The following is an 18,834-nucleotide window of genomic DNA, read 5'->3' on the forward strand; positions in this document are numbered from 1 at the left end:
AAACGAAGTTCACGGGAAAATTCATCAAAGGATTCTAGCAGTGATGATCATCTCCAGGTGCTTCTGGACTTTCTCCTGAAATGGAACTGCTTCTGCCGCTGGGTCCATATTGGTTTGGCCGGAGAATTCTGTTATGGATAAGACGTGGATTGAGGAGCGGTCCAGTATCTGACTGAACCCAGCATGAAATAATCAGAAGCAGTTCCAAAAAGAAAACACATTTATTTTTCTCCCTTTGTGCTATACGAGGTCTGTCCAAAAAGTATCAGACCTTTTTATTTTTTTCAAAAACCATACGGATTTGAATCATGTGTGCTTGCATGAGCCAACCTTGAACCTTCATGCGCATGCGTGATTTTTTTCACGCCCATCGGTTGCATCATTCGCTTGTGAGCAGGCTTTGTGTGAGCACTGGTCCTCCCTCTCGTTGGATTTTCATTGCGAGGTGGAACGATTTGGAGCTTTGCTGCATCAAATTTTTCTAGAAACTGTGAGACAGCCAGGTGGAAACCATTCGGAAGATTCAGGCGGCTTTCGGTGACAATCCTATGGGCATCACACAGATTAAGGAGCGTTACAACCGGTTTAAAGACGGCGCACAATGGCGGAGGGTGCGCCGCGCTCCGATCGGCCATCGACATGCTGAAACGACCAGATCATTTCCAAAGTGAACGCTGTGTTGATCCGGGATGTCGTCTGACTACCAGAGAAATTGCAGAAGAGGTGGACATCAGCACTTTTTTGGCACATTCCATTGTTACAGGAGATTTTGTAATGAAAGACGTGCGGAAGTTGGAAGTCTCGCAGGACATGTTGTGACATGTCCAGCTCTTACACAATTCCTCGGATACTTACTCGACTGAAAAGCCACCGAAAGCCGTTTGAATCTTCCGAATGGTTTCCACCTGGGTGTCTCTCACAGTTTCTGGAAAAATTTGATTCAGCGCTGCTCCAATCGTTCAGACATTTTCCTCAAAATGAAAATCCAACGAGGGGGGAGGACCAGTGCTCACTCATAGCCTGCTCACAGGCGAATGACGCAACCGACAGGCGTGAAAAAACTCACACATGCACACGAAGGTTCAAGGTTGGCTCATGCAAGCACACATGATTTAAATCCATAAGGTTTTGAAAAAAATAAAAAGGTCTGATACTTTTTGGACAGACCTCGTACATGAAATACTAAATAATTATAGTTCTGGTGAGGTGAAAAGGCGGCGCGCTCTCTCAGCGTCTCAACAGTCGGAGTCTGAACGTTCAGGACTCAGGAGTTCCGCCAACACCCCCCCCAGGTGACTTTCCCAGACTGTACTCTGCGAAGGAGGAACAGAGATGAGATTATTCAACACTTATTACTACGAAATATTGTTTAGAGGCAAACTTATCAGCTACACGTTTAGGTCTGCTTTCAAACTTAGTTCAAAGAGGCTGCTGCTCACAGCTAGTGGAGGATCATTAATCCGCACGCCACTGCCATGAGGAGCACGCCAAGCAATTTCCACCAATAATTACTTATAGCTGCGTATAAACGCCAATTTACATTCACGGATAAACTTTTCAGAATATTCACCTCTGCCGTGTGCTGACAACGTTTGCCTCTCACCCTCATCCTCCTTCACAGTCGTGATGTCAGACTCTGAAACGGCCCTCAGCGTCCCCACATGGTCGTCACAAGGTCGTATTCTCCGGCAATCTTATCCAACTCACTGCTGGTTTAAATGTAGTTCTTCATCACTACATTGGTACCAGCTGGAAGTCCTCAGATCTGCACGTGAACATCACAGGTGTCGTGGATTGTCCTGATAGAGAGCCGCACGAGAATGCAACAGGTGCAGCCAATCATCGCAACAGAGGAGACAGACTCTTCTGCAGCACATTTTCCTCAGAGAACAGCCCCAAATCACCTGGGAAGGAAAATAAACACAAAACAACCTAACCTCGTCCAGCCAACCCCCCCCCCCCCCCGCCCCCAACACACAACACAGATGGCTCTATGAAAGCTAATGATCACTTTGTTTGGACTCAAACTCAAATTATTGCTTTCAGTGCTGCACACAATAAAGTTTATTCAATGTTATCTTAATTATCTGCTAACAACTATTGTGTCAGCTAAATAACTCAATGGCTTTCTGTTTAGATAACTAATAAGCTAGACTAGCTGCAATCCAACAAATAAATAACCTCAAACTTCCAGAGAGTTTCCTCTCAAAACAGCTCAACATATTGTCAGGTTACAGGTTTAATCAATATCTGTGTCAATGCAGAAAGCCTACAGCAACTATAACTTTCTACAGCAAATAGGACAAAATTATGAATTGCTATAGTTGATGTTGAACTCAGAGAGCAGGAATGTGCAGATGCCTTCTGGACTTTTTCTCTCATTTTCTTAGTCGGACGTTCAAATATTGGAGTTGTGATAAACATGAATGCAGCATTATCTTCAAATAGAAGCTCTAGTGTAGGTTTTTGTCCATCCTTTCATACTCTTGAACTACCTCATGGATACCACAGTATATAGACATTGTATAATATGCCGGAAAAGTATGACAGCTCAACAAGCATGTGTTATATCAAGACATACTGTGTGCCACTCATTCTCGATTAAATTGAGAGCAATGAAGATAAACATTGTTTTACAAAAAAATAAATAAAATTTACTTTTTCATCCTGTCACAATCCTGATTGATTATTTCCATAATGAGGCTTTGCCTTTATCTGCATTTGTTAGATAGACTGATCAATTGCTGGACATTGTGTATTTGACAATAAAAGCAGAAGATCAAATTGATGACACAATCTTAGTCACACCACATTGGTCGGCTCAGCGTGACACATTTGATTTATTCTCTTCTCGTCGATGTTCGGATGACACTGGCTCTCTCCTTCTCTCCAAGCATAATGAGATTCGGTGCTAAATGGCAGTGCTTTTTCACACAGCAGTCATGGTGGGGTTTGATATCTGGGTCTCTTGCAATGCTTAATTTTCTCCTGGGTCGTTGGTTTCTCCCTCGCAAAATGATAAATTGAAGTGAGACTTGTGTGGTCTTCACCCCCAGCAACCCAGTCTCTTGGGTAGGTGCTGAGAGCGAGGAGAGGTCTGCTTCTCTCACTGGAAGCCCTTCTTCATTCCTCCTCTTATCTCTTTGGAGGATCCCCAAGGGGTTGGGAACATACAGCTCCCTGACTGGCTGGCAGGCCGCCGAGGAGCTGCCTCAGCTTTCTAGGCCTCTTTGTTTGCCTTTCTATTCAAGACACCATGTTATTTTAGATCAGAAGTAGCATTCACAGCCAAATCAAGTATCACTATTGTATGTTTGCTTAAGCATTTTCCTTTTCCAACTATCAGGGCAGGTATGTAGCACAAGCATGATTGAGGGGGTAGCGTATAGTCATTGGCACTGATTACTGGCTCCATTAAGGTGAAGGGATGGCCCCGGCTCTGGCTCACACATAAGAACAATGTGGCTGGTAAGAGGGTTTAATGCTGGGATCAGCATTGATGAATTAGACCAATTAATTGACAATAAAAGTAAAAAACAGGTCCATCGTTTCTTGCTTTTTAGAGCCCAAGAACGATCTGTTCCTGTTCTATGGCAAGGGGCGTCCTGGGGTCATCCGAGGCTTGGATATGAACATCAAATCCAGTGATGAACACATAGTGCCAATCGAGGACCTGGTTAACCCTCGAGCTATTGACTACCATGCAGAACTGGGCCACATCTACTTCGCTGACACCACCAGTTTCCTCATTGGACGGCAAAAAATAGATGGAACCAACAGAGAGACAATCCTCAAAGATGGTGAGTTAGAAAGCTTTCTTGTTTTATTTTTATTTCATGTTAAACTGTTGTATTTTACTGACTCAGGAATGGACAGTCTTCATCAGGCTTTCTTTCCAATCACTTTATCCTGTGATTCACTGAAGGATTCATTACATCTTCTTGAAGAGATGCTGATGAATGAAATTATATTTGACTGGAAAAATCCTACGGACTGTTAGCTCTTCATGCCTAATGGTTGTCTATGTTTGGATAGATCCAAAATGCTTTACCTGTGTTCATTATGTGAAATTAATTACATAACACTTCATTTGCTATATTCTGAAGACTAGAATGTTCTATCAACTGTTAACTGAGGTGATAATATGTTTCTCTGGGTCACAATTGTTTTTTTTTCTGTATTTGACTTAGGTTTGACATAAATACACTGGCACTATACAGTACTAGTAGAGGATTTCAGGATAACCGGCCAAAAAATGTTAAGCAAAGAAATGCAGTTTAATTCCATCAAATACTTATTTTCCTCATTGTTTTTTTTGGGGGGGGGGCGGGGGGGGGCTAGAAATCATAGAACTTATGATGGAAAGATAGTGAGCCTTGTGATAAACAATGGTTGATTATTTAATGTATTTGTTATGTAACTAAATGCACATATGGCTGCATTTTATTTACGAAGCAGAAAAAGCCTATCCCCCCACCCCCCAAAAAAGATAAGACAAAGACCAATGACTGCATACTTTAATAAACTGTTTAAGCAAGGAAATAAAAAAAAAAAGAAATTGAACAATTTCAATGTCAAAAAAAACTTGCATTACTTTTCAAATAATTGCATGTTTATTTCAAACTGCATTTTTATATATGGACACTTTTAAATCTGATTCAATGATTCAATTCATTCACCTTTAGGTGTAACATCAGAATGCATCAAGTTTCACAAAAAAAGATATCTAGTGATAGTGTTGATAACACAGAATGCCAGTTTTAAATGCTTATTTTAGTTTTATTTATTTTGTTTTTGTGTCAGTAAGTCTGTCACATTTTGGAAAAAAAAAAAAATCTGAAATCACTTTGGATCATAACTGAAATCTGTGCCATTGGTTTTGTTGTAGAACTTGACAATGTTGAAGGAATTTCAGTGGACTGGATTGGAAATAACTTGTATTGGACCAATGATGGCTACAGGAAGACGATCAGCGTAGCCAGGCTGGAGAACTCCTCTCAGACCAGAAAGACTCTGCTGGAAGGGAATATGTCACACCCACGGGCCATTGTGGTGGATCCTCTCAACAGGTTAGGAAAAAAAAGAAGTTCCATGAAACAGGCACTGCAGTAGCAACATGTATGGTGACATATTTTAATTGAAGCATTATCAGATACTTTGTTGATGCATCTTTGGCAGCAATTACAGCCTCAGATCTTCTTGAATATGACAACACAAAGTTAGCACACCAATCTTTGGGCAGGTTTGCCAATTCCTCTTTGCAGCACCTCTCAAGCTCCATCAGGTTGGATGTGCCATTTTCAAATCTCTCCACAGATGTTTAATCAGATTCAGGTCTGAGATTCGGGGTTTGTGCTTTGGTGCTAGTTCCTACTTTTAAGAATAAGGTTGATGTGCAGAGCTGCAGTAACTACAGAGGCATAAAGATAATCAGCCACAGCATAAAGATATAGGAAAGAGTGGTCAAAGCTAGGCTTAGAAAACAGGTGAAGAGCTGTGTGCAGCAATATGATTTCATGCTGAGAAAGAGCACTACAAATGCAATATTTGCTCTACGATGGAGAAGAAGGCCAGAAGGAGTTACAGTGTGTGTTTGTGGATTAAGAGAAAGCTTATGACAGGGTGCCAAGAGAAGAGTTGTGATATTGCATGGGGAAGTCTGGAGTGGCAGAGAAGTATGTGGAGGTAGGGCAAGGCATGTACAACAATAATGTGACAGTGGTGTGATGTGCAGTAGATAGGAATGACAGACTCATTCAAGGTGGAGGTGGGATTACATCAAGGATCATCTTTGAGTGTTTTCTTGCTTGCAATGGTGATGGACAGGTTGATGGATGAGATCAGACAAGAATCTCCATGGGCTACGATGTTAACAGATGACATTGTGATTTGAAATTGTTAATTGTGAATCTAGGTTGAATCTAGCCTGGGAAGGTGGAGCTATGCTCTGGAGAGCAGCAGAATGAGCATACAGTAGAATAGTGCAGTTACAAGGAGTAGAAGTTGTGTAAGCAGATGATTTTAAATCAGTGGTTCCCAAAGTATTCTGGAAAGGACCAAGAGGGTGCAGGTTTTCTTTGCAGCCACTGACTGCAGCAGGTGATTTCACTTATTAACATCACTTTGAGGAGATGGGCTGAGCTCATCAGTGAAATCATTCAGGTGTTCCAGATATACAATAGTGTTCAGAATAATAGTAGTGCTCTGTGACTAAAAAGATTAATCCAGGTTTTGAGTATATTTCTTATTGTTACATGGGAAACAAGGTACCAGTAGATTCAGTAGATTCTCACAAATCCAACAAGACCAAGCATTCATGATATGCACACTCTATGGCTATGAAACTGGACTATTAATAAAAAAAGTAGAAAAGGGGGTTTTCACAATAATAGTAGTGTGGCATTCAGTCAGTGAGTTCATCAATTTTGTGGAACTAACAGGTGTGAATCAGGTGTCACCTATTTAAGGATGAAGCCAGCACCTGTTGAACATGCTTTTCTCTTTGAAAGCCTGAGGAAAATGGGACGTTCAAGACATTGTTCCGAAGAACAGCGTAGTTTGATTAAAAAGTTGATTGGAGAGGGGAAAACTCATACACAGGTACAACAAAAATTATAGGCTGTTCATCTACAATGATCTCCAATGCTTTAAAATGGACAAAAAAAAAACAAAAAAAAAACAGAGACGCGTGGAAGAAAATGGAAAACAACTATCAAAATGGATAGAAGAATAACCAGAATGGCAAAGGCTCACCCATGGATCAGCTCCAGGATGATCAAAGACAGTCTGGAGTTACCTGTAAGTGCTGTGACAGTTAGAAGACACCTGTGTGAAGCTAATTTATTTGCAGGAATCCCCCGCAAAATCCCTCTGTTAAATAAAAGACGTGCAGAAGAGGATCCATTTGCCAAAGAACACATCAACTGGCCTAAAGAGAAATGGATGAATATTTTGTGGACTGATGAGAGTAAAACTGTTCTTTTTGGGTCCAAGGGCCGCAGACAGTTTGGGAGATGACTCCCAAACTCTGAATTCAAGCCACAGTTCACAGTGAAGACAGTGAAGCATGGTGGTGCAAGCATCATGATATGGGCATGTTTCTCCTACTATGGTGTTGGGCCGATATATCGCATACCAGGTATCATGGATCAGTTTGGATATGTCAGAATACTTGAAAAGGTCATGTTGCCTTATGCTGATGAGGACATGCCCTTGAAATGCACCAAGACAACAAGACAATGACCCCAAGCATACTAGTAAACCAGCAAAATCTTGGTTCCAAACCAACAAAATTAATGTCTTGCAGATGTGAAAACATCATGAAAAACTGTGGTTATACAACTAAATAGTAGTTTAGTGATTCACAGGATTGCTAAAAAAGCAGTTTGAACATAATAGGTCTTGTCTCAGAGTGATGCTGAAAAACTAATTCATGCATTTATTTCCTCTAGGCTGGACTATTGTAATTCATTATTATCAGGTTGTCCTAAAAGTTCCCTAAAAAGCCTTCAGTTAATTCAAAATGCTGCAGCTAGAGTACTGACGGGGACTAGAAGGAGAGAGCATATCTCACCCATATTGGCCTCTCTTCATTGGCTTCCTGTTAATTCTAGAATAGAATTTAAAATTCTTCTTCTTACTTATAAGGTTTTGAATAATCAGGTCCCATCTTATCTTAGGGACCTCGTAGTACCATATCACCCCAATAGAGCGCTTTGCTCTCAGACTGCAGGCTTACTAGTAGTTCCTAGGGTTTGTAAGAGTAGAATGGGAGGCAGAGCCTTCAGCTTTCAGGCTCCTCTCCTGTGGAACCAGCTCCCAATTCAGATCATGGAGACAGACACCCTCTCTACTTTTAAGATTAGGCTTAAAACTTTCCTTTTTGCTAAAGCTTATAGTTAGGGCTGGATCAGGTGACCCTGAACCATCCCTTAGTTATGCTGCTATAGACATAGACTGCTGGGGGGTTCCCATGATGCACTGTTTCTTTTTTCTTTTTGCTCTGTATGCACCACTCTGCATTTAATCATTAGTGATCGATCTCTGCTCCCCTCCACAGCATGTCTTTTTCCTGGTTCTCTCCCTCAGCCCCAACCAGTCCCAGCAGAAGACTGCCCCTCCCTGAGCCTGGTTCTGCTGGAGGTTTCTTCCTGTTAAAAGGGAGTTTTTCCTTCCCACTGTAGCCAAGTGCTTGCTCACAGGGGGTCGTTTTGACCGTTGGGGTTTTACATAATTATTGTATGGCCTTGCCTTACAATATAAAGCGCCTTGGGGCAACTGTTTGTTGTGATTTGGCGCTATATAAAAAAAATGATTGATTGATTGATTGATAATAGTTTTGAGTTTGTAGCATGAACAGCAGATGCTACTATTATTGTGAACACCCCCTTTTCTACTTTTTTTTTTACTAATAGCCCAATTTCATAGCCTTAAGAGTGTGTACGAGGTCTGTTAGAAAAGTAACGGACCTTTTTATTTTTGGCAAAAACTATATGGATTTGAATCATGTGTGATTGCATCAGCCAAGCTTGAACCTTCGTGTGCATGCGTGAGTTTTTTCACACCTGTCGGTTGCGTCATTTGCCTGTGAGCACGCCTTGTGGGAGGAGTGGTCCAGCCCTCTCGTCGGATTTTCATTGTCAGGAAATTGGCTGATCAACTGCCGCTTTGCTTCGTCAAAATTTTTTCAGAAAGTGTGAGAGACAGCCAAGTGGAAACCATTTGGAAAATTCAGATGGCTTTCGGTGAAGATCTTATGGGGTTCACAGAGATTAAGGACAATTACAACTGGATTAAAGATGGCCCACAGCGGCGGATGGCGTAATTGTGAGGCTTCATCACGCGTTGCTTTTTGTTCTCTGCTCTGCGCCTCTGTCCCGACACGCAAATCCCTCCGCACGCCTTTTCATGCCGAAAAAGTGCTGATGTCAAACTCTTCTGCCATTTCTGTGGTAGTCAGACGACGTCCCGGATCAACAAAGCATTTACTTTGGAAATGAACCTCACATTCCACTGTTACAGGAGTTTTTTGTCATGAAAAGACGTGCGGAGGGATTTGCGTGTCAGGACGGAGGCGCAGAGCACAGAACAAAAAGCAATGCTGTGATGAAGCCTCACAGGACATGTTGTGGCATGTCCAGCTCGTCCACAATTTCTCGGATAGTCACACGACTGAAAAGCCACCGAAAACCTCTGAATTTTTCCTAATGGTACAAGAGCTGGGCATGTTAAGGCTTGTCCTGTGAGACCAACATGGAGGTGCTTTTGTCCCGTGCCATGAGCGGCTCCGTGGCGAATTTCTCCGCTCCTCTTTCCATTACAAAAACTCCTGTAACAGTGGAATGTGCCGAAAAAGTGCTATGTCCAGCTGTCGTGCCATTTCTCTGGTAGTCAGATGACGTCCCGGATCAACAAAGTGTTCACTTTCGAAATGATCTGGTCATTTGAGCCTGTTGATCGCCACTCAGTGCGCGGCGCGCCATCCGCCGCTGTCGGCCGTCTTTAATCCAGTTGTAATTGTCCTTAATCTCTGTGATCCCCATAAGATCTTCACAGAAAGCCATCTGAATTTTCCAAATGGTTTCCACTTGGCTGTCTCTCACACTTTCTGAAAACATTTTGATGAAGCAAAGCAGCAGTCGATCAGCCAATTTCCTGACAATGAAAATCCAATGAGGGGGCTGGATCACTCCTGCCACAAGGCGTGCTCACAGGTGAATCATGCAACCGACAGGCGTGAAAAAACCCACGCATGCGCACAAAGGTTCAAGTTTGGCTGCAATGCAAGATGCAATCACACATGATTCAAATCCATATAGTTTTTGGAAAAAATAAAAAGGTCTGTTACTTTTCTAACAGACCTCGTATATCATGAATGCTTGGTCTTGTTGGATTTGTGAGAATCTACTCAATCTACTGGTACCTTGTTTCCCATGTAACAATAAGAAATATACTGAAAACCTGGATTAATCTTTTTAGTCACATAGCACTACTATTATTCTGAACACTACTGTATATCTGGAACACCTGAATTCACAGATGGCACCAATTTGAACCAGTTTTCTAAAAACTTGAAATTTGTGGGACAATAGATTCTGGTTCTCACTCATTTAGCTTTTTAAGTGAAATAGTTTGGAGCCAATGGATTATATGTTTGTGAATAAGTCAAGGATAAAGTGGTTAAATTTTGTACAGGTTCATCAAAATGTCAAATCCACACATAAACAGATATTGCAAAAACAGTCACAAAGACGTAATTTGCACGACTCTGCATCAAACATAAAAAGATCAAGGTGTTAGTCTGTGGGTGCCTCTTTTGTGAAATTCATTTATTATTCACCTGTTCATTTTTGCATTATTTTTTTTAATTATTTGATATTCCTAATTTCACCTTGTGAAATTTCAACCCATTACATCTTTTAGCCTTGAAGTGTGAAATCATTTACTTGGAAAGTGAATGCATTTTCAATTTGTAGTTGTATGAATCATGATATCCAGATTTCTGATAACATCTTGCAACTGCCAAAACAGACACATTACATTCCATTTTGAGGTTATTTTGCTTCATTGTTATAATTACATTATTATTTGTGTCAGCGATGTGTTTTGTAGATCTCAAGCATTATTCCTGCAGATAGTTACCTTAAGTGACTTCAGGTCACATAGAGAGTCTGATTGCATGTCAGATCCTGTTATTCCATTTGCAGCAGTGTACATCCAAAGTACATTCTGATAGTTAAAGGGATACAGTGCAACTACAGATACAAATTTGGAATACAAATAAGGCTTTATTCAGTTAATTTAAGAAACAAACTGTTGCATGTCTCTAAAATAATCCACAGTTAAATACTCTGTGCAGCGAAAGTAAATAAGCGCTTCTGACATTATTTGTATACCTCATTAGTGATTCATTCCTGCATCAGTTATTGAGTGGGAAAGGGGAAACCTCTGGTGACAGGCCAATTTTAGCTAAGACTGAAGGCCCACGCACCCCTTAAAAGCTTTTATAAAATTCTAACATCATCAGTGATGCTCTTTGGGGCAGATTGTGTTTGCACACAAACCTGCATCGCCACATTCATTCAGTTTAAATAGGCAAAGCTGCAGCATAAATTTGAGTGTTACGAATTTAGATCTGATACCACACCTGTTATGTATGTCTGGAAAGTAGTAAGTACAAAATCCATCTAAATTCCTTTCTGCTGATTTCGAAATATGTGGCCTGAGGTTTGCATATTGTTCCTTCTAGTGCAATCATCTGTTTATTTATTTACAGTATCTGCATTTCAAAATCATCTGTGTTTATTTATTTATTTATTTGTCTGTTTGTCTGACTTTTAGCAAGATTACGTCAGAACTACTGCACAGAGTTGGATGACATTTTCACCACAGATAGATATTAGGCCAAGGAAGACACCATTACATTTTGGAGGTGATCTGCATCCAAATGTGGATTCTGGATCAAGTTTCACTTTATATAAACTTTGAAGGATTCTTGTTAGCAGGTCAGAAATATGTTTAACAAACCATTTTTATTATAACTTAGAACACAAATATAAATTGTAAATTTCAAAAACATATGAAAAAATGTACATAAACAAAGTTATATACAACAATTCACATTAAAATGCAGGAAATGCTTCAGGTGTTTTTTGTGGCTATTTACATGCAATAAAATGCCACACAAATTATATTTGTGCCACTCAGAAAACATTTCCTCTTCAGTGCACAGCAGAAGCCCCCAAAATTTGTACAGATATTCCACCTCTACGAGTATATGTATATTTTTTCCCTAATTTCTTGCTTTTGTAGCATTTTTTTATAGGTGTTGGGCCTGTCCTGTTAGTGGCAAAAAAATAAAATAAAATAAAAATAGAAAAAGGGATTTTGGACTTGGGGGGGGGAACTCGACCTGGAAGGCTGTGTTCTCCTCCCCTGGAGCCTGCTGACTGCTGGGGCAGTGTGTGTCTCCACCTTGCGGTGTTCCACGACTCGGCACTGGAGCAGAGGTTGTCTAACATGCTAGCCTTAGCATGCTTGGAACTTTGAGTCTTGATAACACTCCACCCCTTTTTCCCATTCATGACCAATGTGGTGACATCTTAGACCACCCCACTCTTCAGAATACGAATGTCTGTCATGTCCATAATAGCACAGCTAACAGCTGTGGGACACCAGGGCATATCGCTATCCCACACCACCACAACACAGAGGCAAATAAGAACCTAGACCACCTGTGTGTCACAGCCAGTGCGCCAGCCGATCGGGCAGGCACGTCACGTGACACACGATCGCAAAGTCCACATGGTCCATCCCTCTTGACACAGCCTGACTGACAGCCTTGCAGAAAAATCAGCGTGGCCAGCTCATTTGCCCCACAGGCTGGAGCCGTGAGCCCATCTATGTGAGCATGTTGCTGCAATGGGAAGGTGGGTGTGTTGCATGTTGATCATATATTGATTAACATGATCACAGGTGCACACACGCACTACAGTTATGCATTTCTCAGGGGGCCATGGTTGACATATGACATCAAGCAGGGAGGGAGCTGAGCACCACCCACAGCCAATGCTTCGGTCCTGCAGCATGTGCCACTCCACAGCGCAGCTGACCACTGCCTCAGCACAGTGCAAAGCTTGGGAACACATATTGTCACATGTGCTGCAATTACCCATGTGCAAGGCATGGTGCTACACGTGTCTCTGCAAGTGATGACAACATGGAGAAAAATAAAAACAAATTAGATCACCCCAACCACATCACAGTGCACACAATGATGACCATGCAGTCAAAGCTGCACCTGACTGTGACATCATCACTATGCACAGCTGGGGAACACATATAATGCCATGCAGAATATCACCTGATAAGATGCCACCGCGAGGTGCATGCATCAGCGGGCTCTCCTCACATTACAGAAGGACACACATGGAGCCAATTCATGTGATCATGACATGAGCACATCAGGTCATTCGTTTAAGAAATAAAAAAAGAAAACATCAGCCATGTCAGTTCATTACTTCCTTGTGTAAGCCCAGGAGGAGGATAATTATTGTATTGCCCACTCTTTATAACAGTAATTAAATACTAAAAGGTGTGGTTGTCTTTTTTTTTTCCTGTGTGTGTTCTTTTTATTTTTACAGTGAGAACAAAATCATGGCCAGTAATAGTATGTTCATTGTTATGATGTTCTGTGCACTCACATTATTTTGTGCTTTTACATTTCCATTGATTTATGCACAGCATAAATAATATGTCCAGCATGTAATCGCTGCAACTGCTGTCTGAGCGCGATGTGTTCCTTGCACTGTGTTCATGCATGTGCATACTAGCGTGCACAAAACCGTCACTGTGGGATCGTTCACACCTGTCTGACCGCATGTCCCTCTCAAGAGCAGGTGGAATTTTTCACAGTTCGCTAATAGTGTTTTTTTTTTTTACTCTTTTTTTTCCGTTGGTTTCTGCTTCTTTCGTCTACCTTTATGTTATGTGTGAAGAGGCCCTTCATTTTTTTTATTCCGTCTGCCAATGACATAATAAAATCAGCAACATTTATTTAATGGCTGTGAAAATTCAAATTCAAATTTATTAATTTATACAGTGCCAAATCACAAGTCACCTCAAGGTCCTTCACAAACATCACTTAAAAGGCCGAATAAAATGAAATAAAGATTAAAAACACAAAAAAATTAAAAACATAAATAAATAAAAGGAATAAAATAAGTAAAAGAAGACACACAACTGTACAAAATGTTAATGATAAAACAGGGAAAAAGTGTGTCTTTAATCTAGCCGACAGAGACTGAGTGTCGGATCCGCGCAGGCAGATCACAGAGCTCTACAGATCCACAGAGCTGGGGTGCGGTGGGAAAAACTGCTGACTTTTTATTCACTCTAGGGAGGCACAGTAGGCCTGCACCCTGTGAACTCAGGGCCCGAGCCGGTACATAGGGCTCAACCAGGCTGGCCAGGTAGGGGGTGCCAGTCCATGAACAATTTTATAGGCCAAACATAATACTTTAAAATGCAATCTCAAAGAGACCGGAAGCCAGTGAAGGGATGCCAGAACTGGCTTAATGTGGTCAAACCTTCTGCTTTGTGTCAGAAGTCTGGCAGCAGCATTTTGAACCAGTTTAAGACCCCTGATGCTGGACTGCTGTTCAACAGTCAAATCTGGAAGAAATAAAAGCATGAATCAGAGTCTCAGCATCAGCCATAGACAGGATGGGACGAATCTTCGCTATATTTCTTAAATGGAAGAAAGCAGTCCTCGTAATGTCCCTAATGTGGAGGTCAAAGGACAACGTAGGATCAAAAATTACCCCAAGGTTCCTCACTCTGTCAGTGTGATGTATGACACATGAACCTAGGCTAAGCACTAGCTGATCAAATTCATGCTGATGTCTTGCTGGACCAAGAGCCATCATTTCAGTCTTATCAGAGTTCAAAAGCAGAAAGTTACTAGACATCCAACTTCTCACTGCTGCAAGGCAGTGTTCTAAAGATTTTATGTGGACAAGAGTTCCAGCAGTTATCGGCATGTAAAATTGAGTGTCATCAGCATAACAATGAAAAGCAGCCACAAAACGCCTCAGTGTGTTTCCATTGGGTGCTATATAAAGGGAAAAAGCAGGGGGCCCAGAACAGATCCCTGCAGAACTCCAAACTTCATGCCCCTAAAATCAGAGGTAGTGTCATTGCACAAAGCACAGTGGGAATGACCAGACAGATAAGACGTCAACCACGCAAGAGCAGTTCCAGCAATCCCGAAATGATTTTCCAACCTTTCAAGTAGAATATGATGATCAAAGGTGTCAAACACAGCACTGAGGTCCAACAACACAAAGACTGCAGTGGCATCCGAGTCTATTTCGCGCAGGAGATCATTCACTACTGTAATAAGTGGTGTCTCTGTGGAGTGATATTTTCTAAAAGCAGACTGCAATGGCTCAAAAAGATCATTCCCAGTAAGGTGGTCCACGAGCTGCTGTGAAATCACCTTTTCCAGAATTTTAGAGCAGAATGATAGATTTGATATCGTTGTATAATTTTTCAATACACAGGAATCGAGATTGGATTTCTTGAGTAATGGTTTAACCGCTGCAGATTTAAAACAATATAAATAATTGTTGGTATGGGATAATATAAACAAATTGTGCTTTTAGTAGACATCATGAGTTTTGTCAGCATGCCTAGTGAAATACTATTAAAGGCACTGCGCTGCGGTGGTTTGAATCATATTTATGTAATAGATTACAATTTGTTCATGTAAATGGGGAATCTTCTTCACAGACTAAGGTTAATTATGGAGTTCCACAAGGTTCTGTGCTAGGACCAATTTTATTCACTTTATACATGTTTCCCTTAGGCAGTATTATTAGACAGCATTGCTTAAATTTTCATTATTACGCAGATGATACCCAGCTTTATCTATCCATGAAGGCAGAGGACACACACCAATTAGCTAAACTGCAGGATTGTCTTACAGACATAAAGACATGGATGACCTCTAATTTCCTGCTTTTAAACTCAGATAAAACTGAAGTTATTGTACTTGGCCCCACAAATCTTAGAAACATGGTGTCTAACCAGATCCTTACTCTGGATGACATTACCCTGACCTCTAGTAATAATGTGAGAAATATTGGAGTCATTTTTGATCAGGATATGTCATTCAATGCGCATATTAAACAAATATGTATTAAACAAATATGTAGGACTGCTTATTTGCATTTGCGCAATATCTCTAAAATTAGAAAGGTCTTGTCTCAGAGTGATGCTGAAAAACTAATTCATGCATTTATTTCCTCTAGGCTGGACTATTGTAATTCATTATTATCAGGTTGTCCTAAAAGTTCCCTGAAAAGCCTTCAGTTAATTCAAAATGCTGGAGCTAGATTACTGACAGGGACTAGGAGAGAGCATATCTCACCCATATTGGCCTCTCTTCATTGGCTTCCTGTTAATTCTAGTATAGAATTTAAAATTCTTCTTCTTACTTATAAGGTTTTGAATAATCAGGTCCCATCTTATCTTAGGGACCTCATAGTACCATATCACCCCAACAGAGCGCTTCGCTCTCAGACTGCAGGCTTACTTGTAGTTCCTAGGGTTTGTAAGAGTAGAATGGAAGGCAGAGCCTTCAGCTTTCAGGCTCCTCTCCTGTGGAACCAGCTCCCAATTCAGATCAGGGAGACAGACACCCTCTCTACTTTTAAGATTAGGCTTAAAACTTTCCTTTTTGCTAAAGCTTATAGTTAGGGCTGGATCAGGTGACCCTGAACCATTCCTTAGTTATGCTGCTATAGACTTAGACTGCTGGGGGGTTCCCATGATGTACTGAGTGTTTCTTTCTCTTTTTGCTCTGTATGCACCACTCTGCATTTAATCATTAGTGATTGATCTCTGCTCCCCTCCACAGCATGTCTTTTTCCTGGTTCTCTCCCTCAGCCCCAACCAGTCTCAGCAGAAGACTGCCCCTCCCTGAACCTGGTTCTGCTGGAGGTTTCTTCCTGTTAAAAGGGAGTTTTTCCTTCCCACTGTCGCCAAGTGCTTGCTCACAGGGGGTCGTTTTGACCGTTGGGGTTTTTCCGTAATTATTGTATGGCTTTGCCTTACAATATAAAGCGCCTTGGGGCAACTGTTTGTTGTGATTTGGCGCTATATAAATAAAATTGATTTGATTTGATTTGAAATTCTGAAAATCTAGGTAGGAACTCAATGGTATTCCCCACCTCAATAGCTGGGTGCAATTACTGGACCAAAGTATGCTGAGTTGTGCTCAACCTAATATCTTTTATTTTCTTCTCAAAATAGTCCAGACAGTCCTTTGCTGAAAAGGGAGATCAGCCAACAGGTGGGTGTTCGCGAATAAGAAATATATTTATTTATATTTATGACCCCCGACAGTTAATAAAGTAAACCTGGATTTATAAATAAAAGCAGCACCCCCGCCTTTCCTCACATCACGTGAAATGTGATGAAAAGTGTACACCGGTGGGCATGCCTCATTCAGAGGAAGGAGAGCTGTGGATTTAAGCCAGGTCTCACATAATCCAAACATATCCAGACAATGATCCACAGTTAAGTCATTAACCAGCAATGACTAATGAGAGATGATGATCTGATGTTAATGAGACTCAAGCTAAGGCTCTTGGTGGGATCAGTAGGTTTTGGTGAAGTCATGCAGAGATTTAGCTCCTTAGCAGCCAATGACGCAGCGTGTTTCAGTGGCCGAAGGAACTCAGGTGAAATGCCATGTCTGTGAGCCCGTAGCCGACAGCATCCGGCGTAGAAACTCCGCAGCCCGGCAAGAGGCAGCAACAGGAAGCTGCGGCAAAGATGGGCATAGATTGGGCGGAGCCAGTCCATTGATCAGATTTGAAGGGAGGAGCAAGATTACAAGGATTACATCAAAACTGCTTCACAGATTCTCACCAAATTTGCACCACAGATATAAGGGCATGGAAGAATCCACTGAATTTTGGAGGTAATCTGGATCCAGATTGTTGGATGTCAGATATCTCTGTTTGCTCTTGTTTTTAATGAATTTCCAAAAAATAAAATAAAAAAATAAAAGTGGCACAAATATCAATTGTGTGGCATCTTATTGCATATAAATAGCCACAAACAAAACAAAAAAAAAAAAAACACCTGAAGCATTTCCTGCGTAATGTGAATTGTATACAACATTGTTTATGTTGCATATTTACTATTTTTTTATTTACAATTTATATTTTCATTCTAAGTTACAAAAATGGTTTGTTAAACATATTTCTTGTTTTCACAGTAAACCAAAACAAACAAAAAAAAAAAAAAACGTTTTTTTCTGTTTAGAATTTTAGGTTTTTGAGTGAATTTTTGGGTAACATATTTTAATGCAGTATGTCAGAATGAAAGAAAAAAGTCACAAAGGTGAGGTTGTGCTGAAAAAAATGACACCAAACAAGACCAGGTAAACAATTTTTTGAAGGTAAATTATGAAGGTCAAAACAAAAGTCAAAATCACCCAATTATAACCAAGGCTCCAGAGGGTTTAGCTGATTTTTCCAAATAACCTAGCCTGCTGTTTACCTTTTGTTGATGTGTTGAATTCTTTTCAACAATAACACATGATCTGAATATTCACATTAATTTCACATCGATGTCACATGTTGTTTGGGCTGTGAATTAGTGACAAGTAGCTGACCGCATCAAGAAAATGGGTTTAACGCATTCACCCAATTGAGGTTTCAAATCTCACAAAATTGCCAAAAACTTTGAAGAGTTCTGCAAGATGTCAGTAACATTGAGAACTGCATTGAGACGCTCTGATAAGGCTGCACTTTAACTGGTGCACATGGACAACAGCATTAACATCACAACAAAAACTCTTGTATATTGTGCCTAAAACGCTTGTGAATATACGTGGTCTGTCCATAAATTAACGGTCCTTTTTCATTTTTTTAAAAAACTATATGGATTTCATTCATATGTTTTTACATGAGACATGCTTGAACCCTCGTGCACATGCGTGAGTTTTTCCATGCCTGTTGGTGACGTCATTCGCCTGTGAGCACGCCTTGTGGAGGGAGTGGTCCCGCCCCCTCGTCGGATTTTCATTGTCTGGAAATGGCGTAATGAAAAGGACTTTTTTTCCATCAGAATTTTTTCAGAAGCTGTTAGAGACTGGCACCTAGAAACCATTCGAAAAATTTATCTGGCTTTCAGTGAAAATTTTACGGGCTTCACAGAGAATAAGGACTTTAACTACAGCTTTAAGGACCCCTTTAAGGACGGTCGGTGCGCCGCGCTGCGAGCTGCGACGATGCAGCACAAACCACTGGATCATTTCTA

The 18,834-nt window shown here is 41.0% G+C and overlaps 1 protein-coding gene across 1 annotated transcript in view; it reads left to right on the forward strand.

The window, feature by feature from the left end:
• lrp1bb (low density lipoprotein receptor-related protein 1Bb) overlaps positions 1-18,834 on the forward strand; it is a 1,555,752-nt gene that overhangs the window by 642,249 nt on the left and 894,669 nt on the right. Inside the window, exons 11-12 of the mRNA XM_034186395.1 lie at positions 3,564-3,800; positions 4,889-5,069. Of these exons, the coding sequence (XP_034042286.1) occupies positions 3,564-3,800; positions 4,889-5,069 (418 nt within the window). The remainder of the gene's footprint in view (positions 1-3,563; positions 3,801-4,888; positions 5,070-18,834) is intronic.

This window comes from Thalassophryne amazonica, chromosome 14 (genome assembly GCF_902500255.1).
Source record: "Thalassophryne amazonica chromosome 14, fThaAma1.1, whole genome shotgun sequence".
Lineage (NCBI taxonomy): Eukaryota > Metazoa > Chordata > Actinopteri > Batrachoidiformes > Batrachoididae > Thalassophryne > Thalassophryne amazonica.